We start from the raw sequence: 23,889 nt of genomic DNA on the forward strand, positions 1-23,889 counted from the left end.
AGTTAAATGAAATACAACATCGTCCCTATTCAAAAGATTTGGGAGATGATAATTTCACACTAGTTTTCTCCTACACCGCTCTTTTACTTCTAAGCACCTGATTTGATAAAAAACATGATTAAACATAAATGCGTAGGAAGACCGGGTGTATAGCCAGCATTTCCCTATGTGTTAACAAAATTCCGTGTCAAATTTCCAAATAATGCAAATTGACTATCACACATTGACATTAGTGAAATTTTCCCACCATTTTTTTTCTTGACATCACCTAAATAAATATTAGAAATTAAACAATAAAAATAATCCTAACAACATACAAGTAAAATTGGCATATATGAAGGGAAAAATAATCCAAATAACTTGATGACCTAAAACAGTCAAATCTGGCGACCAACACCACCAATTATTTCTTTCACCACTTGTTTAAAGAAACAAGTGTCGGGAAAAAAGGAGTGTGACAAAAAACAAAAAGATCTAATTCTAAACCAAACACCATCTAAAATTCATCTAAAAAATTCTCACATCCAATTGTACCAATGATCCAAAGTTTCTTGTTACTCAAACATTACTTGATCAATACTGCAAACATGAAAGGAAAGCACATACATTCATCTGAGTAAATTCTATTAAAACAAAAGGCGTGTAAGTAATTTACAGACCCGACGTAGCCAAGTTGACTACTGTTCTCTACCCCTCCCGTAGTTTAATTAGAATACCACTCGACATGCAATTAATTTGGATGATTGGGAACTGTCATCTGTGAACTCCCTATTGTCTCCATAATCCTAAAGTGTCTCTAAACAACTTAACTAAGAACTATGGCACTATATTATCCTTCATATATGAGCATATCCTTGTATAAACAAGATAAGACTCTCGTGGATTAAAGAAGAATCAATTATGTAAACAGTTCTCTAAGACCAAACAGGAAGCCTCTACACACTGTCAATATTATCCTTAATATATCAGCATATCCTTGTATAAACAAGAAAACTCTCGTAGATTAAAGAAGAATCAATTATGTAAAAAGTTCTCCAAGACCAAACAGGAAGTTCTCCAAGACCTAACAGGAAGCCTCTACACACTTGTCAAATCTGTCGATCGACCCATCAAATCATACAGCCCTAAAACCCTAAAACCTGGCAAGCATAAAGGCATCCATACCAACCTCCTCTCAAGTTATCTCCCATCCAAATAAACCTCAATGATATTCCTGTCGGAGCATGCACTTAACCGGAAACTCAACTTTTCAATAATTATCCATGAAACGACATTTTTGGGAAGATGCAGATGACAATATTCAGAAGATCAACGGTTGGCATACATTACTGAATTTAACGGTGCATGCACGCTTGAGAATTCATAATTCACGGGAAAGTTATCGAGTGAACCGGAGACGCTAAAGCAATGCATAGAAAGACTCTTGGGAAAGCTTACCAATAACGAAGAATTTTCACAAACAATTTGCAGTGGAAATTTCAATAGCTCCAAACCCCTCCATCTTCTTGACTATTTCTTCTTCTTTTCCCCTACACCATCATCAACATATTCTTCCACAGAAAATTAAACGAAAGAACGAACAAAATATATCCATATGATCCACCGGTTTCGAAACATAGCTACGGATAAAGAAAAAATAAATAAAACCTAACAACAAAACTACAGAGATTTGAGATTTAACAAGCAAAAGATATACCTTTGCTTGCTGTGCCTACAAAAGCTGCCAAAACATATTTTTGCACAAAACCAAAATACAACAAGTCAGTGATCAAACCAAGTATCTCTCTCTTTTTCTTTCTCTCTCTAAATCTTTGTTGTCTCAGTAAGATGGAGGTCTCGGAGGGGGAGGACCCCAGAAAACATCATGAGGGATCTGACCGCCATTCGCAAGTAAATTCGGAGGTAGATTGTAAGCTGCCATTGCACTAGGATCCTCACCCACACCTCGAGATCCCGAATTCGCTCCTGTCCCTGCCGAATTCACACCTGAATGCTGCTGTATCTGCATTCCTCCTTCTCCACCTTGCTCTTCCTCGAGTGGCAGCCTCTCATATGTTGCATTTGTGAACGTAGCTGCAATAACGATCACCGGACCTGAAGCCACCAACGCTCCCATCACGGTGCCTCCCACCACCTGCCCCTGGCCGCCTGCCAAGTACACGGTCAGTCCTGTCGCGCCGGGCGGTGACGGGGCGGGTAGGAACGCCCCTGACAACGATAGAATCTCAAACCTTCCGTGCAATGTAATCACTCCAGTTGGCGCTGCTGGTTGCCGAAGAGTTACATTAGCGACAATGCCGCTGCCGCTGAGGACAGAGACGCCTCTATGCCGTCTTTGAGAAAAGGTGGCAATGCTGTCTACAATGTCGCTGCCGCTGCTGATTTCCAAGACGTGGCTTCGGAGAGCGTTGGGGCTCTCTTTAGTGATGACAACGGGCGGTTTGGGCTTGTTTTTGGAACCAGGGGGGCGGCCACGCGGCCTCCGGTTGCTACTTCCTGGCTCGAGGCTGTCATGGCTGCCGCTGCCGGTGTTAGGGCCCTGATCGTCGCCTTCCAGGTCATTGTTGTCCCGACCATCTTCGTGGTGTTTGTTGTTCTGCTTGTGTGGGCTGGTGCTGCTGTTGGTGGGAGTAGTGGTGGTGTTGTCTTGGTCGTCGAGTTGTTCCTCGGTGTTTCTGAGGTGGAGAGACGGCGGAGTCGAGGAGATTGAATCCACATGACCTCCTCCGCCCATGGAAACATTTCCGGCCCACCATCGATTCGCCATGGCCTTCTAATTAAATCTTGGGAAAATATATAATAAAAAAAACCTAGAAACCAAAATCCAAATCCGAGCAAGAATGGAAAAAAATCCAAATCTAAGCTCTTGCTTTTACACTCTTTCTGTTTTTGGATGCATAACGACAACCACGGCTGAACCACCTGTCTAGCTAATTAAGGAAGGTAAAGATCTCTTTAAAACCCATCTCTCTCTCTCTCTCTCTCTCTCTCGCCTTCTTCTTTGTTTGCTTGCAGGAACAGACTGAAAGATCTCTCCTATAAGCAATACATAAAAACAATCTCCAAAACCCAACAGATAGAATCCAAAAACCTTATCCCTTTTCACAAAACCACCTAAACTCTATCTCCTTTTTATTACTTGAAAACCCTAAAAGCTAAAAACCCAGAAATATTAGATCCAACAAACCCCATTTAGAATCCAACAACCCTAACCCCCTAGTTCAAAAACCAAATCCAACCTCAACAATCTTCAAAACCCACGTCCCAAAATACCCAACGATTCACATATTTGTGCTCACAACATTAAAATACAAGTATATATATATATGTATGTATATTATTGGATACCCACAAAGTGCATCCCTTGTGTTCTTCTCTGATAAGCTTTCTGAGTTTGAGCAGCTTCTAGCTTTTCCTCTTTCTTCCTTATAGCTTGGGTTGCTTTGCCCTCTCTCTCAAGTCTAATCAATGGGAAATCTTGGTTGGCCAGTACGAGCAAACTAACCCAAAGATTTTGTTTCTGTGGTTGGGGGGGGGGGGCCTCTTCTCCTCTGTAATTTTCAGTCTTATCTCTCTTTTCTTTTCTTTCTCGTTCTCTCTCTTTTCTACTGCAATACTGCACCTTTTTACCACTTCGGGGGCTGCGGGGGTGCGTACGTTAAGGGTCCCAACTCTCCCTGGCGTACGATAACATATGTTATCTTTAAACTTGTAAAAACAAAAACAAAAACAAAAACAAAAACAAAAACAAAATAAAAACAAAACAAAAACAAAATAAAAACAAAACAAAAAAATTATGAGGGGAAAAGAAGAAGGCGGTTTTGCAGAGAGTACCTGGTTTTTTCTTGTCCCTCCGGTTTTGCCTTTACAAGTTCCGAGCTTCCAAGTTGAGTGAGATTTTAATCCTCTACAGTCATCAACAACTGGACTCTCCAACCGCAACCAACCACCAGGAAGAAAAAAAGCATCTTTGTAATCGGAATTACCGTTATGCCCTCATGAGGTGACGTGCGGGAATTTGATTTGACGTTGGGAAAGCAGAGACTGTGGAAAGGTGCAGGGCAAGTGTGCAAGCCAAGGTTAAGAATTAGAGAAATTTTTAATTACGACGAAAATATAAGTAGTGCATCACATGTTTTAATAGGAATGGTAAGAAATTTTATTTTTTAAAATTATTAATTTTTTAGCATACATATCTCACTATTTGTTTAATAAATATAATATTCTATGTACCGATCATACTGAAGAATTTCTATGAGAATTGGTGTTCATCTCTCCTTTTTTTGGGTTTTTACCGACAGAGAAGAGAGAGAGAGAGAGAGAAGGAGTGTGGGGTAACGTGCGCTTGGAGTAGTGGGAAGTCGTCATTGTCCGCGAGTCGCGACAAGGTATATCGAATGCCAATGTCTGAAAACATCACCGCCAGAAACCGCGACCGATGACCCATACTTAATGCCGTCTCCAGTCATATAGGAAGCTTAAAGAATACGGAACCCGTGATCTAACCCATTTATTGTATATCGTGCGGTCAGTATTTGTTAAATACTATTCATATTTAATTTTAAATTTTAAATTTTAAAATAATTTCTAACCGTACGATATATGATAAACGGGTGAAATCATAAGATCTCTAAAATCCCTAGAAAAAGATCCGGCAAGGATCATTTCTCAAAGAATACTGAACACTAGTTTTATCCACCTCTAGTCATACCGGCCAAAATTTTTCCATCTCACGTGAAATGAAGATGTTGAAGGCTTGAAGCCCGTCGATATCAAATAAGATATGTGAAATTATAACAGTTAAATTATAATGATCGATTAATGTAATAATTTAATGTTTTATGTTAAATTTTAAGTTTTTCTAATTAAATTGTTAAATATTATTTTATTATTAAATGAAATCTTTAAATGATTGTTTTTACTTAAAAATTTGTTGAAATGTTAGCAGAATAAAGGATTTACTATTAATTAATGAAAAATAAATTTGACATTGACGTTAAATTTGATTCCTAATCATAAAAACTTCAAATTCAGTCAACAAATAATACTTTGATTGGCAAATTTTTTAAGTCAAATATGCATGTTGGCATTTCCACATAAGATTTGACATCTTCTTTAAAGAGATTATATTTTGAATTGGAATGAACAAATTAAAGACAATCAACAGTCGATAGGCTTAGACCATCTTCAATCCTGACCTAAAACTTTAAAATATTTAGCCTAGAAAATTTAGGTTTTAGCCCAGAAACAGCTTTTCTACTCCAACCCTTTTGGCCTAAAATTTTAACCCCAGATTATCAAAAAATGAATTAAGCCTATTTTTTTTTAAATTAACTTTTTTTTTTTTAAAAAAAAATATGTAGACTATTCTAAATTAATTTTATGAATATTTTAACCTAAAAATATTTAAATTCCGATAAATTTTGAAAAATCACTAAATCAATACATGAAAATCATGATAAACCACATAAACTTAAAAAAAATTATTCTAGCCGTTGGAAAAAAATATTTAAATTCCGATAAATTTTAAGATTATTCTAGCCATTGGATTTAAATTTGGACCGTTAGATTTTTTTTTTTTACCGTTAGATTTGATTATATTCGATTTAAGCCGTTGGATTCAATAAATATATAAATATAAAATAAAATAAAAATTGAATGTGAACCGTTGGATTAACCAACGGTCCAATTACCACCACCACCCGATGAAGAAAAGTAGCCGTTGGCTACAGGACAAGGCCCACTTTTCACTCTCATCTGTGGGTCCCAGCAGCTTTTGTGGGCTAAATTTGTTACCTATATTTACCTTCATTTTAAGTTTTAAGTTTTAGGTTTGGTTTAGGTTTTGGGTTGGAGTGGATTTGGGGGGAAAAAAAGGAAAAAATTTAGGTTATAAGCCACCATTGGAGATGGTCTTAAGAGCTTTATGTATTTAGCCCTTAACTAAATTTAGCTCTGGTTTTTTAAGGCCATCTCTAAGTAAAATCAGGAAATGGATCATCTTTAGATCCCTTCCATCTAATCCTCCTTAACAAATCATTCAGACCCTTGAAATTTGATCTAACGGCTACAAACAGGAAACCATTTTAAAAATTATGATAACTTTAGATGTTTGATCAAATTTCAAGAACTCGGATTGTTTAATGAAGAGGATTAGGTATAAGGGATCCAAAGAGGATCCCTTTCCGTTATATCGAGCCTTTAGCTATGTTTTAATTTTTTTAATTAATATTTTAAAGAATATTGTAGAATTAAATTTGTTTATCTCCCGCCATGTCAATTTTGTTATTTTGGCTTGTGATACACATGTTGGGGCTGTTGAGGAACTTGGAAGCTTGGTATATATAGTTTGTACTTGACTAACCCTTTTTTATTTATTTATTTAACAAACGATATTATTTATAATAGGATGAGAGAGTGAGTTAATCCTTACAATTGATCAACCATAATAATATGGTTCAAATTCGCCTTTAGTGAGAAACAAACCTAAAACGTCATTTACAAGTGAAGAATACGACTAGACAAATAGTACTATGTGGCTATCCTTGACTAAACTTAGCCCTAATTCTTTTTAACAGATTCATGTTGGCATTGCTGCAGGGACGAAGCCAGAGATTTGCATGAGCCCATCCTCAAACAACAAAGTCACAATTAAAAATCTTAAGAATTTATTGAACAAAACACTAATATATTAATCTATAAAGTTTTTCATACAACATATTACAATATTCCTCGAATTGTTTTCATGTTTTGAAAGCGTTGCATAATAATATCATTACCAATACCATTAATCTCTTTATATAAAAATAATCATGTTATCATTCATCCATTAATCTCTAAATTAGAAAGCTAAATTCTAAATTGAAATGCCAAAAACAAATTAATGAAGTAAAGTTGTATAAATTCAATTGTGTTGAATTTTTGTGTTGAATTTTGATAATTGATTACTTGAACTCCAACTGTCTATAACACTCCAAATTCAATTGAGTTTTGGTTGAATGAAAGGAGAGGAAAAATCTGGAGAAGTGAGGACTGGAATTGCTTTGCTGTACGTGGTGGGATGAGTTTTGTGTGGATTAACGACCTAGGGTTAGAAAAACGGAGAGGCATAATTAAATTAATTGTTAATTAAATTGTCATCAGGTAGGGCATTTGGGATCCAAAAACGGTAGACTAGTTTAGTTGTCTACCAATTTTTTTAATTGTAGTTTAATTAGGGCTGATTATGGAGACAAATTTTGCAAATTGGGGCTAAAAGTGACCTATAATCTTTGGTCTGAGATGGTCTTCGTATATTTATTTTGGCCTTTGGTTGAAACTGAAAATGGCGTACAATTTATTTTACTGGAATGGCCTACATTGTCACACGAGTCATATGACCTGTTCGTCTTTTAACACAAAAATTTAAGATCCGTTATCCAAATACACTAATGAATTCAACGATTTATAACAAGATCTGAAAAAAGTCAAAACCCTTTATATTACATTGCAAATTGTAAGAAGAAAAACCTCGAGTTGGGCGGCTAATCAAATCAAATAATGTTGAATTGTCAATGTCAGCTACTTGCTCAATGCTCCTATATTTTCACCATTAATATTGTCAAAGGTGATATCAATAGTTTTGTATCCAAACAATGTCAAAATGTGAGTGCCAATCTAGAAATAGATCGATTTTATATTAAAGAATTTTAACGAAAATGTTTTTGTATTATTTACTTTCATAAAAATTTTACATTAAAAAAATCAATTCTGATACTATTTATTTTACCTTTTATTTTATTTTTAATGTTAAAATTTAAATTTTTTAAGTCATTTCCATTAATTTTTCTTTTATATTACTCTTCAATTCGAATTAGCAAAAAAAAAATGTAATTTGATGGTTGAGTAGCACAACTTTAATATATTCCATTATACCAAATGATCAGGATTATTAACCAATTGGTCCAACTATCTTACACCAAATTTTAGATGCTTCGGCTTTAGTTTTTACTTTAAAAAGGCGAATTCCATTTTTTCAAACTTCAAAATTCAAGAACATTTTAATCTCTTACTATTCAATTTTAATTTCAAAGAAATAAATATGTATCATAAAATTTATAAGAATTTTAACGAAAAACCTGCAATACTGTTTATTTTAGCGAAAAATTATATTTTTACACTAAAAAATCAAACTTGATACTATTTACTTTATCTTTTATTTTATTTTTATAGTTAAAACTCAAAATTTTGATACCCTTTTCATTATTTTTCAAAAATTTTATTTGGGGTTCGTATTTCGAGTATTTGGTTTTGTTTGCTTTACCAATGTTAAACCTAACGTGACAGTCCTAAGCCTGGGCCTATGTAGTAACTACTGCGGACAGTCCATTGGAAAGTTGATGTGAGCTTATGACCAAACTTTAGCCACTGATATGTGACAGGTTTTTACCATTTTTAAGGACGCAACTGACCTTCTATTGTTCTACATACCATGTAGTATCTCCTGGGTCGTCGAAAATGAATTTTACGTTGATAGGAGGATGAATTTTGCATAAGTTTATAATAAGTTGAGTTACTTTATATATTACCAATTAATTTTTATAATGGAATCTAAACTTTCTTTATAATATCATAGCATGTTGGCTCACGTGTAAAAGTTAACGACCGCACGTGCTCCAGTGTTATCCACGCGTTAGATTTAAAAATTTGTCATACGTGTTGAAGGCGTGTTGAAAATGGATCTCATATAGATGGGAGGAGAGACTTTACATGAGTTTATAAGGAACTCGGGCTACTTTCTATATTGCAAATTGATTTATAGTTGAACCTCAACTTTCTTCGTAAGAGAATAGGAATTGAATAATAAAATTATATTTGTTATGCCACGTGAGAAAAAAAAATAAAAAAACCATTTTTAATAGAGGTAACAATCTAATTTACAAATTAAAAAGAGAATAGTTATTAACACTTCAAAAATCTCATTTGACACTCTAAACTTTTTATAATTAAAAAGAAAAATATACTTATGAAGAGTGTAAAATGAAATTTTTAAGATATAAAATTTTCAAAATAACAATTAGAATATGGTGAGTTGATTGAAGAATGAGTTGACAAATAGATGAACGAAGGACAATTTATAAGAAATTTTCTCTAACTTCAGATAGTAATTAGCAATTAGCATATGCCTACGCACATTGTGTATGAATAATTTTTTATTTTAGTTTTTTTAAAGAGAAAAAAAGGAGAGAGAACGAGGGATTGGAAAGAGAGGTTTTTGGTTTTTGTTTTTTGTTTTTTATTTTTAAATATTATATATATGCTAAAATCAGATTTAGGTGAGATTCAATAAAAAACAACAAAATTTAGTTTTGTGAAGTTACATTATTGCTCATCAACATTTTTTTTCCTGTGATAGAAGACTAATAGTATTTTCATCGTCTTTTAGTTGACAAAGAGAATTTTATTAATAGGTAGTGTAGATTAGTATATCAACGTTCCAAACATTAACCCATTTATACATTTTTTACCCTTTATGTTTTGTTCAAGATAGTTTCTAAAACTAAGTCATGAAAGTTTTCATCCTCGCACGAGATTTTGAAATTGCATCTCTATGTTTGGTGTGGGTCAAATGCTAGACTTCTTTATAGACTGCGGAGATGGAAAAATCATATTTGCATATCACAGTGTGCATCTAATTGTCGTTTTGGAATACAAAACATCAATTTGAAGAATAGCTAAAAGTAAAACTTCATGATAATTGTTGACTATTGTTGGTTAACGTAGTGTAAATGTGACTTCTAAGTCAACACAAAAATTACATAAAACAATAAAAGAAAACTAAAATTTTGTAAGAGCATCTTCAAACTTCAATCATGCTCTTTATTTCTTGATTAAGTTTTAAGTAAAAAGACTATAAAGTAACTTAGCTCCCTAAAAAAAAAAATTTGATTATACTCTCTAGTTTAAGCAGTCGTAATAATTGTGGATGAATAAGAATATAATTCTTATTGAAAAATTAGTAATAAACATTGGGAGCTTCTTTTTCATTCTCTAGATTTAGGAGCTCTTAGGAGAATTTTTAGGGTGTCAAATATGATTTGTCAAAGTTTTATTTGAAGATTGATGTGACAATTTAAAATTGATGTCAAAATTTCTTTCATTCTAAAACGGAACAAATTCATTTACGTGTTTGCTATATTTCTTTTTATCTCTCTCTTTTCTGCAGCTGCTCGTACTTAATTATGTTTACTCATGTTTGTTGTTTTATTTTATTTATCCAATTCGATAACCAAAAATACAGAAGAACGAGTAAAAATAACAAAAAAAACGTGTGACTATTATTTTCCTCAGTGGAGCATATTCAAATCAGTATCAATAGTGATGCACTGTTAAGCACGTCACTACTTATGTCCACTTTTGTAGCAACATCACTAGTGTCCTCGTTAGTCATTAGGTATAATTTTGAAAGTAAGAAGGGCAGTTGGCAACAAAAGAAAATAATTTTGACAATAAAACCAAATTACAAGTTTAGAGTCCGTCTGATAACCATTTCAGTTTTTAGCCAATTTCTTGCACTGACTTGATCGACAAATTGCGATTCATCAACCTGAAAATACCAATGTCAAAGACGAGCACAAAAAACAGTTCGACGCCGGGTAAAAGTACTAGTTAGAACTAGCAATCTCAAGTTCTGTACATTGTAAACAAATCAAACAAAAGTATTTCACCACTCTGTGGCAAGAAATGAATCCTTCCCTACCAGATTTTCTCGACATAACAAAAAATTGGGGTGTGGGGAGTTAAAAGAGGGGCCTAAGTACCCTACTCCGAAACACGACATATATGATATCTTCATACAACAAAGTTATAGGGACAGTGTAGAGATGAAGACAGTATATGAAGGAAGTTGAAGATGATTACTAAGATAAAGTTTGATCCGCTTGGGTTTTCCCCGACCACCAGTTCCATCTGTGTGCTAAATCCCGTGTCTTGCAGCTCTACGGCCAAAATTAAGAGGTAGCCTGCCAGAACAAGACCGCCTCCCTCTGTACTACGAAATGGTGACGACCATGTGTGCTTGCTTACTAATATGCCTTAAAGAAAACAGATCCGGTTCCAATGACTATACAACATTTTTAACCTCCACCGCCGGAACCTTCAGCAGGAATGGTTTCAGTTGGAAGTATGGTACCCGTTGCATCAGAGACTCGCCCTGATTCACCCTGCTTAGTCTCTGACTGCTCTAAAAATGGATCATGGGAAACTTCAGACTGCAAGGATGGTGCAATTTTATTTACATGCAGCCATGTCAACTCCCACAAGTTATCATCTCCTACGTCACCTTTCTCCAAAAGAACTCCCCTTAAAATCATTACGATTAAGGTGTTCTTAAGTAGCTCCAGCACTTGGTCCCGTAGCTTCTCACATTTTCTCCCTCCAACTTTCACCTTCATAAAATTTTCCATTCGATTGAGAACACCCAGCCATAGTTTGCTGAAGGTTGTTAACTGCGATAGCTCGGGTAGTAGCTCCAGAAAAACTTTGGACAAGAGCTTCAAGGCTAGGATAAGCGTGCCTTCCATGTAGCGGTATTCCTTTGGGGACTGTCCCTGTGCAATTTCTAGCAAGTCATCAAGCATTGTGAAGATCACCGTGTCAAAGCACCGTAACCACAGGCCATGTGGAAGAGGAATCCCATCCACTCCAGTCAAGCATTTCCGTAACATGGACAAAGCATGGTTCCTAACCTCTTCTCTCTGGTCCAAACAAACTTTTCTCAACCCCTGAACAAGCCGCAACCACATTTGCCCAATATCCTGAGACATTTTCACAGCTTCTTCCCCATTCATAGATTGGTTAGCGTCAGAGGCCCACCTTGATAAACAATCAACAGAACCTGCCATAAGATCCAGTGCGCATACAGATCGCGCCACCTCTCCAACACGAGACTCAGCAAACTGCCTTGATGCGTCAACACAGAAAACATAATTGGCAGGCAACAAATGAGCTCCTTCAGACATAATGAAGAACAGTGCATCGAACCCAGCCTCTGAAGCTTCTGGGTGCGGAGCAGTAATGGAGAGTAGTGATGTAGTTATGTGCCACCCCAATTGTGATCTTATGTGAGAGGCATTTGCTTTCACAAGGCGACCGACTTCCTGCGTAATTTGCTCACAGTATGCATCCGCAACCCGAGCATCAAGCTTCAAAACAAGTTGCAATGATCGCAAAAGATCATCAGCAAGGTCCTCTTTATAGGGAAGCAGCCGCTGGCAAATCCGAAGAAGTCCAAAAATAGCCTTCTCTACCAGGGCACAAGGCATCACAGTAGACTGAACAATGTTCGATATGTGCTCATACACAATCTGCCAAAGAAGCATAATCCTATCCCTGTTATTTAGGGTAACAGCTATCAGCAACTCCAAACAGAAAACTGCAGTATCTTCATCCTCAGGTGAGCTGCTCCCTTTCTGGGGTCGTTCTCCAGCCCAGATGAGTGCCTGTGCAAGCTGTAACAGGGATTTAGCCTGCAGAAACTTGCTCTCTGAAAATATGCCATCAATGTGGCACTTTTGAATTGTCTGAAGGGTGCGCTGATGAGCCACAAGTTCTTCTTCAGTAGGCTGTGATCTCGGCTCCTCAGTGTTAAGAGATAATAGCTGAGTAAACCGGCCCATCAATCCAGAGGACTTCCTAGAAGTACTCAGAGGGGGCATAGGAACGGATGACAGAGAATTGGTTATGGCCTTGCCATGACCTGTGTCAGCAGAAAACTCAGAATCACCAGCTGCTTCACTGGCCACAAAAGCCGACAGAAGACCAAGTTTGTGTAATCTTAAGATACAGTCAAGAACATTTCTCCAGCCTGTGCGAATGTGATCACCATATGTATTGGCAATCGTGAAAACTGTCACTGTTGACATTCTAGCTTTTGGGTCATCACCAAAGGCTAAAACAGGTTCCTCATAAGATGATGGGTTTAAAAGGGTTGTAAACTTACAAAGAGACACAACCAGATCGTCGAGCACATCTTCAAAATGATAGCATGCTGCAATCTTTGCAACATATAAAAATCCATCAATGCATTTTTGGTAAATCTCTTCATGTTCTGCATGGTCAAATACCACAGAAATGGCAGCAATTGTGGGGCCTGACATTATAGCAAACATATCCTGGTCAAGGTAGGCTCTGGTATCGGATTCAATGAAGGGAGCATTCTTCTTAGATTTGTATATTAAATCAATCCAACGGCTTGGGTTCATTTCAGAATAACCAGCACCTTGTTCTGGAGTTGTGCGGATCTCATTCTTGCATATTGAGTGGTAAAGCTCTGAAAGGAATTCTAGAGGTAAATCATCACCTCCATTGATGTGTCGATTATTCCGAATGAAATCCTCCTCTGTCATCTTCTTCTTCACCTGAACATTGTGCTGGTCTGTGTTGAGCAATATAATTGAATATGATAACAGGAGAGCAGCATCCTTGTTAGCTAGAATTTGTGGTGATTGCTCATAATATCTCTCTGAGAATGCTTCAAGCACCCTTTGTATTTTTTGTGATTCTCCAGGCAATCGAAATGTCTCCAGAAACAGTCGCAGTGCAGTATCCAAATGCATGTCTTGGAAATCAAAGGTACCAGCAAATTTATTAAGAACCTGAATACAAAACTCATCATGATTTCCCAGGAAATCCCCAACAAGATTCTTATCCAACCCAGCAGTGTACCTGAAAAAACAGGCCACACTTTCAGGATCAAGTTTGTCAGGCAAGAGATGGGTTCCTTGGAGGAACTCCAGCCCTTTCTTTGGGTCATGGTTAAAATGATCGGCTCCAATCATTAGCCTTCTCTTTATGTGCTTCCTTCGGCGAACAAATGGAACCCAATGATTCGGATCACTGTAGTTGTCACATTTCATCAACCAGAATGGAGTATACTCATCAAGATTCATAGGGGGAGCCTGAACAGCACTAACTGAGCCCTTCCCTGCCCTCTCTGCCATTCCCTGAATAATAGCAATAAGGCCATCCAAAGCAAGAATGTGAATTGAAGACAAAAGCAAATTAACAGAGAATGCACTCTTTGACAACAGATTAGCAAGCTCTTCAAAGACATTATTGCAAGTTATGTCGCAATCTAAGTTCGCGTACATCTCCACCATGAAAGTTTTCTGCCGGCAGAAGTCCACAACAGCCTCCATGGCAACCTCCTGCTGCTGATAAGAAGCCCCATACCTGCTTTGCACAAGCCTCAATATCACACATGAAAAGAAAGCCTCAAGCTGTAGCTTAAGTTCAGTGCGGAGATGGTGATACAGATTGAGGACAATGCTGCATACCATTGAAAGAATAAGTGGACTTGTTGATAGGCCAAACTGCATCAAATTTTGAAACAATTCATCCTGAACCAAACTTAATAACTTGGGGTGATGCCGAATGGAGGACCCGCCTAACTCTATAGCGCAATTAACCAAACCCAGTGCAAAAAGGGGGACATCTTCGTCAAAAGCTATGGTATTATACCTGGGACCCATTCCTATATGCTCAACCACATTTAACAAAGAACACAGGAAGTCCAATATTTCCACCATGCAGGGAATCCCAAATGGCTCAGCCATGAGTTGCACGTCATATTGATCAACCTCCTTCCTGCTAGAACCACCAGCTGTCTTTTCATCAATCCCAGATTCTACAAGACCTGAGGAAGCATGCAAAGCAGGATTTGAAGATAATAGCTGACTATCAAACTCAGAAATCATGTTGCCATTCTCCAATTGTCTACTCCCAGAAGCATGCTCATTATTTTGCCCTGCAATCTGCACAAGAAAAACACCATATATTCGTGAATAAGAATAGTATTTAAGACTGGACATCTGCAGGTTTTAACTTATTGTTTCACTCTCGAGAATTAACAGATCACCTCTATGCTAAGACCCAATAATGCTTGTTAATTTTGATATTAGAAGTACCTCTCCCTTGATGGTATTGCTTCCATTTGGCAATGCATGTTCAGAATGGTGAACATCTGGAAGGTGTGAGAAAATACATCTAACAAGTTCATGCATTGTGTGGCGAGCTATCCGCTGCAACAACTCACCTTTTGTTCCCGCTTGATGGACAATACGGAAACATGTGTTCACTATAATGCAAACATGCTGATTGGTCAATATAACAGATGCTTTACTCTTCATGCAAGCTAGAAGAACCTGCAGTATCTTCATCAATACCACTTCTTCTGATGCAGGATCAGTCACCTCAAATCGGCAGCCAGTGATTGCATCAACTAATAAGTGCATGGCATCTTCAACATTTAAGGAATTTTGATTGATTACATCAAGTGTTAAGATATTGTAAACAGAAGACAAAGCCACACCAGTAATTGGTGCACCAGTTTCATCCGACCTAATCACATCCAAAAATGGCCGGAGATATGCAGAAGGATTGACGGAATGCATATGGTGCTTCCATGAAAAGATTTGCTTGCGAAACGCCTTTAAAGATTGGATTAGAGGGTGTTCCAGCTGATCATCACCAGACACATAGCGTCCTCCCCATCTTACATTCCTCCTCATAACCGCTAATACAGTGCCTATTTCTGAATTAATGATGCATGCTAAAGTAGCATGATTAGAATGCGTTGCATCACATTCCCCATGTTCTTCCTCAATTTCCTGGATTCCACTTCGCAGCTTCAGACGCCCCATCGTTCAACAGAACCCAGATTCTACCAGTATTTCCCAACTTCTCCGAGCGAAGCAAAGTAGCATATGGGGTATCGCATACTTTCAAGATCTACCAAGGTTAACATACCTAGTAGAAATCGAACATATCAGCTAACCGGGCAGGCAATGAAACTACCCAGAAGTTCATAACTATTAGCACCAAATTCGAACAATCACGACCGCCTTGGAATCATTCAATGACATTATAAATCTTCATAAAACCTTTATTCGACAATTTCGATTCTAGTAATAATATAATGGCCTTTTTAGCCAAAATGGTCCTTGATATTTTCATAACACATAACTTTGGTCCGTAATGAGATTTAAAATCATTAGAAGTGGTCCTGAGATTGTCTATCATCCATTATTTTGGTCATTCCATTAAAAACCTGAGCTTTCTAATAGAATAACCAAAATGATGGATGATAGACAATCTCAGAGAGCAAAGTGTTATGTGTTATGCAAATTTCAAAGACCAAAATTATGTATTATGCAAATCTCATATACCGAAGTTATGTGTTGTACCTATTAATGGTCAAAATAATGGATACTGCACAATCTCATAAACCACTTCTATTGATTTTAAATCTCAAAATCAAAATGATGTGTTATGCAAATCTCAGGACTGTTTTTGATAAAAAGCCTAATATAATCCATATTCCAAAAACCCAAGATTTGATTCTAATTAGAAAATTTGAAACTAAACAAATGCTAATCAGCAGCTCCCAAAGAAATGGGAGTAAAAAAAGAAAGTGGGGATTCGTAGTGATCTCTAACATTTCGAATCCCACAGTTTGGGTGCCTCAGTGAGAAAAGGAAAATTCAAAATCCGAATTTCATATGAGCACTAACCCGGAAGATTCCCGCCTTTCGACGTCGACGGCGATCTCATGCCGGAAGCCTCTGAGTCCGGTTGCGAGGCGGTCGCCGGCTCTAATTGTCAAGTTCGGGTTCGACCCGTTCACCAACCACCTTGGTACCAGATGTCCTAGTGAACTGTAAAACAATGGTTTCCGCTGTTTGTTTTGTCAGATTATATGGTTTTCGCTGTTTTTCGAAGCAATGAGATCTTCCAATAAAATGTCTCTTCAAATGTGGACCGTCTGATTTCTTTCGTTTTTCATGATGCCCATTAAAAAAATCTTTTTTGTTTTAATAAAAAGAAAATTTGTTGCCCTTCAAAACAAATATTATCGGTCAAATTTGAGACTTCTAAGATATAAAATGAAAAATATTACAAAATTGTATAATAATTAGTATGAGAATTTTTATTAACACTCTAAAAATCTCATTTGACACTTTAAACTTTCTATAATTAAAAAAAAAAATACACAGAAGTATAAAATGAAATTTTTGAAATGCTAATAACAGTTCTCATTAGTATTATGTTAATTTTGATTTATTCATAATTATAAACTTGTTATGATACGGCTAAATTCAATATATCATGTTATTTTGTAAATCAGCCTGAGGGCTCAAAACGAAAAGGCCAAGCTCAGGTTTAAGAAACAAGGAAGCTTGGAGCGTAACATGGTTGCCTCGTAAAACTTGATTTACGTTAACGGAAAAGAAGAGAGTTTGGACTCAAAATGCAGTGGGTTAAAAAAATGATGTAACCTTGTAGTTTGCTTAGAATGATGGTTTTTAAAATAAGGGGTGTGTTATCCACACATCCCTTTTTACTTCTCACATACCCCTTGTTAATTTATGTCCGTTGATCTTCTTCAATCCATCTGATTCGACGGTCAAAAATCAAAAAGACGTGGGAGAAGTAAAAAATGATGTTTGGATATCACACCCCTAAAATAATTATGTCGAAGCAATTTAATTGAATAAAAAATAAAAAGCACCATTATTTTCATTCAATATGACTTTTCGGTCTTTTCCCACATTGTTGAACCCATCTGGTTGTGAAAGCGTCAAAAGTTGAATTCAAGTGCTGGGGGAAGAGCTGTATTGCCCGTAATCTAATACCTCCTCTACCACAGTAACCACACAAGACTCAAAACTGCATCATAAAAAACCAACTTTCGCAACCGAACATCTTTCAAACAACCACATCAGTAGAAGTTAGAACGAACCACCAATTTGCGATGCACGAAATCCGAATTATCGATGTCGAACATGGCACGATAGATGCCGAGTAAAAATACGAGTCAGCAATCGTTGAATTCTGTACATCGATGAACAAGGCAGTACAGAAACATAGATGGATTCACTAGCTACCCTTAGGCAAAGAGTAACACTGCAACAGAATTATCTGGAGGCAAATGAAGGAAGACGAAGATGAGTACAAAGAAACGACCAATCCGCGGGGTTTTTCAAACACTAGTATGTATATCAGTTCCCTCTGTAATAATCCACATCTAGCAGCTCTACAAAAAAAACAATCAAAGATGTCGTCTGCAAGTTTCTGTAACATAAAAGTTTCATAACAGGATGCCTCCTAAAATAACTAAGTATTCGGGATCACTAACAGGACCAGTTCTAGTTGCAAACAACTATACAAGCAGCTAATTTGCAGTGCCAGAAACTTCTGGCAACGCCATTTCAGTTGGAAGTACATTACCCTTTTCATCCGAAACTAGACCTCTGTTTTCACCCAGCTTAGTCTCGGGCTGCTCTGAACCTTGATCAGGGAAAACCTCAGATTGCAAGGATGGAGCAATGTTATTGACATGTAGCCATGTCAACTCCCACAAGCTGTCACCTCCTAGAGCGCTCCTTTGCACGAGCACTCCCTTTAAATTCATCACAAGCAATGTGTTCTTAAGTAGTTTGGGTACTTGGTCCTGAAGCTTCTCACTTTTTTTCCCTCTAACTTTCACCTTCATATACTTTTCCATTCGACTGAGAACACCCAGCCATAGTTTGCAGAAGGTTGTTAACTGCGATAGATCAGGAAGTAGCTGTAAGAACACCTTGGACAAGAGCTCCATTGCAAGGATAAGAGTGCCTTCCATGTTGCGGTAGTCCTTTTGGGAGTGTCCCTGTGCAATTTCAAGCAAGTCGTCAAGCATTGTGAAGATCACCACATCAAAGCACTGTAGCCAGAGACCATGTAGAAGAGGGATCCCATCCACTCCCGTCAAGCACTTCTGCAACAACGACAAAGCATGGTTCCTGACATCTTCTCTCTGGTCCAAACAAACTTTTCTTAGTGCCTGAACAAGTCGGAACCACATTTCCCCAATATCCTCAGACATTTTCACCGCTTCCTCCTCGTTCACAGCTTGCTTAGCCTCACAGGCCCACCTTGCTAAACAATCAACAGAACCTGCCATAAGATCAAGTGCGCACACAGATCGTTCTGCCTGCCCAACGCGAGATTCTGCAAACTGCCTTGAAGCATCAACACACAGAACATAGTTGGCCGGCAACAAGTGGGTTCCTTCTGACATAATGAAGAACAGTGCATTAAACCCAGCCTCAGAAGCATCAGGGTGCCGGGCTGTGATAGAGAGTAAGGATGTAATTGTGCGCCACCCCCCATGGGATCTGATGTGAGAGGCATTTGCTTTCACAAGGCGACTGACTTCCTGTGTAATTTGCTCACAGTAAGCATCAGCAACCCGAGCATCAAGCTTCAAGACAAGCTGCAGGGACTTCAAGAGATCATCAGCAAGGTTCTCTTTATAGGGAAGCAGCCGCTGGCAAATCCGAAGAAGTCCAAAAACAGCCTTCTCTACCAGAGCACAAGGCATCACAGTTGACTGAACAATGGTCGATATGTGCTCATACACTCCCTGCCAAAGAAGATCAATCCTATCCCTATTATTTAGGGTAATAGCAATCAGCAACTCCAAACAGAAAACTGCAGTATCCTCGTCCTCAGGAGAGCTGTTCCCTTTCTGGGGTCGTCCTGCAGCCCAAACCAGTGCGCGTGCAAGCTGTAAGAGGGATTCAGCCTGCAGAAACTTGCTCTCAGTAAATATGCTGTCAATATGACACTTTTGAATTGTCTGAACGGTGCGTTGATGAGCAGCAAGTTGTTGTTCAGTAGGCTGCGATCTCGGCTCCTCTGTCTCAAGAGATAAGAGCTGACTAAACCGACCCATCAATCCAGAGGATCTCCTAGGAGTGCCTATGGAAGGTACATGAACAGAAGAGAGAGAATTTGATATAGGCTTCCCAGGCCCTGTGTCAGCAGAAAACTCCGACTCATCGGCTGCATCACTGGCCACACGAGCTGGAAGAAGACCAAGCTTGTGTAATCTTAAGATGCAGTCCAGAATATTTCTCCAACCTGTGCGGATGTAATCACCATACCTATTGGCAATTGTGAATAGAGTCACAGTTGCCATTCTTGCTTTTGTGTCATCACCAAAGGCTAACACAGGCTCCTCAACAGATGATGGGTTTAAAAGGGTGGTAAACTTACAGAGAGATACAACCAGATCATCCAGAACATCTTCAAGGTGATGGCATGCTGAAATCTTTGCAACGGCTAAAAATCCATCGATGCAAGTTTGGTAAATCTCTTCATGTTCTGCATGATCAAACACCACAGAGATAGCAGCAATGGTAGGGCCAGACATTATAGCAAACATATCGTGGTCTAGGTAGGCTCTGGAATCAGACATGATAAATGGAGCACTCTTCTTAGATTTGTGCATTAAATCAATCCACCGGCTTGGGGTCATTTCAGGATAACCAGCACCTTGTTCTGGAGTTGTTCGGATCTCATTCTTGCATATTGAGTGGTAAAGCTCTGTCAGGAATTCTCGAGGAAGATCACTGCCTCCATTGATGTGCCGATTATTCCGAATGAAATCCTCCTCCGTCATTTTCTTCTTTACCTGAACATTGTGTTGATCTGTATTGAGCATTATGAGTGAATATGACAGCAAAAGCGCAGCATCCTTGTTAGCTAGAATTAGTGGTGATTGCTCATAATATCTCTCTGAGAATGCTTCAAGCACCCTCTGTATCTTTTGTGATTCTCCAGGCAATCGAAATGTCTCCAAAAACAGTCGGAGTGCAGTATCCAAGTTCATATCTGTGAAATCAAAGGTACCGGCAAATTTATGAAGAACCTGAACGCAAAACTCGTCATGATTTCCCAAGAAATCCCCAACTAGATTCTTGTCCAACCCAGCAGTGTACCTGAAAAAGCAGGCCACGCTTTGTGGATCAAGTTTGTCGGGCAACAGATATGTTCCTTGGAGGAACTCCAGTCCTTTCTTTGGGTCACGGTTAAAATGATCAGCTCCGATCATTAGCCTTCTCTTTATGTACTTCCTCCGGCGAACAAATGGAACCCAATTACTAGGATCACTGTAGTTGTCACACTTCACCATCCAGAACGGAGTATACTCTTCCAGACTCACTGGCGTATGTGCAGAAACGGATCCATTCCCCACCCTCTCGGCCATTCCTTGAATAACAGCAATAAGGCCATCCAAAGCAAGAATGTGAATTGAAGACAAAGGGCAATTGACAGGGAATGCACTCTTTGACAACAGATTAGCAAGTTCTTCAAAGACATTGCTGCATGTTATGTCACAATCTAAGTTAGCATACATCTCCACCATGAAATTTTTCTGCCTGCAGAAGTCAACAAGAGCCTCCATAGCAACCTCCTGCTGCTGATAAGAAGCTCCATATCTACTTTGTGCAAGCCTCAATATCACACAAGAAAAGAAAGCCTCAAGCTGTAGTTTAAGTTCAGTGCGCAAATGGTGGTACAAATTAAGAACAATGCTGCACACCATTGAAAGAATAAGTGGACTCGTTGACAAACCAAACTGCATAAGATTTCGAAACAATTCATCTTGAACTAAACTCAATAACTTGGGATGATTCTGAATGTGGGATCCACCCAACTCTAAAGCTGAATTAATCAAAACCAAGGCAAAAAGAGGCACATCTTCATCAAATGCTATGGTATTAGATTTAGGTCCCATTCCCATATGCTCAGAAACATTTAACAAAGAGCACAGAAAGTGAAATATTTCCACCATGCAGGGTACCCCATATGGCTCAGTCATGAGATGCAAATCATATTGAACAGCCTCCTTCCCAGTAGAAACCGCGAGTGCATTTTCATCAATCCCAGGTGCTACCAGGCCTGAAGAAGCATTTGATGCAGGACTTGTGGATAATGGCTGACTATCATACCCAGAACTCACATTGCCATTCTCCAATTGTCTACTCCCAAAAGCATACTCATTATTCAGGCCGGCAATCTGCACAAGAAAAAACAACCACGGATTCACAAAGAAGTTCTAAACATTGGACACTTGCGCATCAATTAATAAGTTTACACTATATAATCAACAGAACACATCTAAGCTTAAGACCTAATGCATGCAAACTTTGTTAGTCACAGTACCTCTTGTTTTCTAGTAGTGCTTCCATTTGACAGTGTAGGTTCAGTGTTGTGAACATCAGGAAGGTGTGAGAAAATACATCTAACAAGTTCATGCATTGTGTGGCGAGCTATCCGTTGCAACAACTCGCCTTTTGTTCCTGCTTGATGAACTATACGGAAACATGTATTCACTATAGTGCAAACGTGCTGGTTACTCAACATAACAGATGCTTTACTCTTCATGCAAGCCAGAAGAACCTGTAATATCTTCATCAATACCACTTCCTCTGATGCAGGATCGGTGACCTCAAATCGGCAACTAGTGATGGCATCAACTAACAAGTTCATGGCATCTTCAACATTTAAGGAATTTTGATCAATCACATCAAGTGTTAAGATATTATAAACAGATGACAAGGCGACGCCAGTGATTGGTGCACCAGTTTCATCCGATCTAATCACATCCAAAAATGGCTGGAGATACACAACAGGATTAATGGTATGCCACTGATGCTGCCATGAAAAAATTTGCTTGCGCAATGCCTTTAAAGACTGGACTAAAGAGTGTTCCAGCTGATCATCACCGGATATATAGCGCCCACCCCATCTTACATTCCTCCTCATAACCGCTAATACAGAACCTATTTCCGAATTGATGATGCATGCCAATGTAGCTTTATTTGAATTCGTTGCCTCAAAGTCTTCGGATTCTTCTTCAATTGCCTTGATGCCAGTTTGCAGCTTTAGACGCCCCATCTCTGAACAATATTCTTTTGAATAGAACCAAAGTTCTAGCTGTATTTACCACCTTCTATATAGAGAAGGCGAAGAAGCATAGGCAACACATACCTAGTTGAAATTCAACATACCAAGTAAGCTAACTGAAGTATAACAATTAATCAACAAGCGTAATTCAAAATGATCGTAATCATATCATATGCAGACATTTAAACTACCATAACCACTACCGCTGATTTTCAACAGCCATGACTGCCCGGCACCCACCCTCATTGCCACTGTAACCAATATCACAACCATAACTTCCCGTCTCGCTCTATAATTTATATGTCTTTACATGTACACATACCATCTAAACACACTATAAACAACATTTAAAACCTACACTACCTTCACTAATAAAAACATAGTCAGGTGGTATGCATCATACTTAAATTCCAACTATCAGTTCAATAAAACTATAATTTCAAGCAACGGAAAATTACTCGTAAATTTCCATTCGAAAAAGTAAAGATTTGAATCTAAACAGAACTTAAAACCTAAAACAAAACACTAAGCAGCTCCCCCCCCCCCCCCAACACCAAGAAAAAATAAACTAAAATTGGCTCTATTTGGTTCCATTGATTTCAACATTGGCCCTTCCAATGCTGAATCCCAAATTCGGACGCCAAATGTTCTCCAAACATCAGATTTAGCAGAGACTGAAAATTCAAATTCCAAATTTTCGTTTGGCTACTTACCAAGCAGTCCTGCTTTCCACCTCGCCGGCGATCCCGAGCCTGACGCCTCCCGAATCCGGTTCCTTCCTCTCCCCCACCGGTTCAAGCACAACTGCAAGCTTCGGGTTCGACCGCTCCACTTCTCTGGTAACAGATCCGGCGCGATCCATTAAATCAGGAAAAAAAAAATGCAAAAAAAATAAAAATTCGGAATGCGAAGGAGATTTCATGCGAGTGAAGTTGCGTGAGAGAGAAGAATTTACCTTGGTTGGAAAAATGGAAGAGCGAGGTCGAATCCCTAGAGTCCGGCCAAGGATCTCGAGGAGGAAGAAAAGAAATGAACAAGAAAGTAAACAAGGAAAAGAAGAAGAATTCCACCGTGTTTTATTAGTTTGGCTTTTTTTTTGGGTCTGAAATGATA

The 23,889-nt window shown here is 38.2% G+C and overlaps 3 protein-coding genes across 5 annotated transcripts; all 3 read right to left on the bottom strand.

The window, feature by feature from the left end:
• Positions 1-1,537: 1,537 nt before the first annotated feature.
• On the bottom strand, positions 1,538-3,840 carry LOC126627667 (AT-hook motif nuclear-localized protein 15-like). Its single transcript, XM_050297180.1, has one exon. It carries the CDS (start codon positions 2,765-2,767, stop codon positions 1,820-1,822), a length of 948 nt encoding a protein of 315 aa, XP_050153137.1. The 5' UTR covers positions 2,768-3,840; the 3' UTR covers positions 1,538-1,819.
• Positions 3,841-10,623: 6,783 nt separating this feature from the next.
• LOC126629276 (ARF guanine-nucleotide exchange factor GNOM-like) lies at positions 10,624-16,737 on the bottom strand. 3 transcript variants are annotated; one of them, XM_050299248.1, is made up of 3 exons: positions 16,551-16,737; positions 14,946-15,786; positions 10,624-14,792 (listed from the first exon to the last, which is right to left on the bottom strand). In XM_050299248.1, the coding sequence occupies exons 2-3, from the start codon at positions 15,678-15,680 to the stop codon at positions 11,115-11,117; spliced, it is 4,413 nt and encodes a 1,470-aa protein (XP_050155205.1). In that variant the 5' UTR covers positions 15,681-15,786; positions 16,551-16,737; the 3' UTR covers positions 10,624-11,114. The 3 variants fall into 3 exon arrangements, with proteins under 3 accessions (XP_050155205.1, XP_050155206.1, XP_050155207.1); XM_050299249.1 differs by having other exon boundaries at positions 16,476-16,737; XM_050299250.1 differs by lacking the exon at positions 16,551-16,737 and having other exon boundaries at positions 14,897-15,045.
• Positions 16,738-17,854: 1,117 nt separating this feature from the next.
• On the bottom strand, positions 17,855-23,889 carry LOC126628815 (ARF guanine-nucleotide exchange factor GNOM-like). The gene is made up of 4 exons (XM_050298653.1): positions 23,732-23,889; positions 23,490-23,612; positions 22,033-22,860; positions 17,855-21,886 (listed from the first exon to the last, which is right to left on the bottom strand). The coding sequence occupies exons 3-4, from the start codon at positions 22,765-22,767 to the stop codon at positions 18,212-18,214; spliced, it is 4,410 nt and encodes a 1,469-aa protein (XP_050154610.1). The 5' UTR covers positions 22,768-22,860; positions 23,490-23,612; positions 23,732-23,889; the 3' UTR covers positions 17,855-18,211.

Source organism: Malus sylvestris, chromosome 7 (assembly GCF_916048215.2).
Source record: "Malus sylvestris chromosome 7, drMalSylv7.2, whole genome shotgun sequence".
Classification (NCBI taxonomy): domain Eukaryota; kingdom Viridiplantae; phylum Streptophyta; class Magnoliopsida; order Rosales; family Rosaceae; genus Malus; species Malus sylvestris.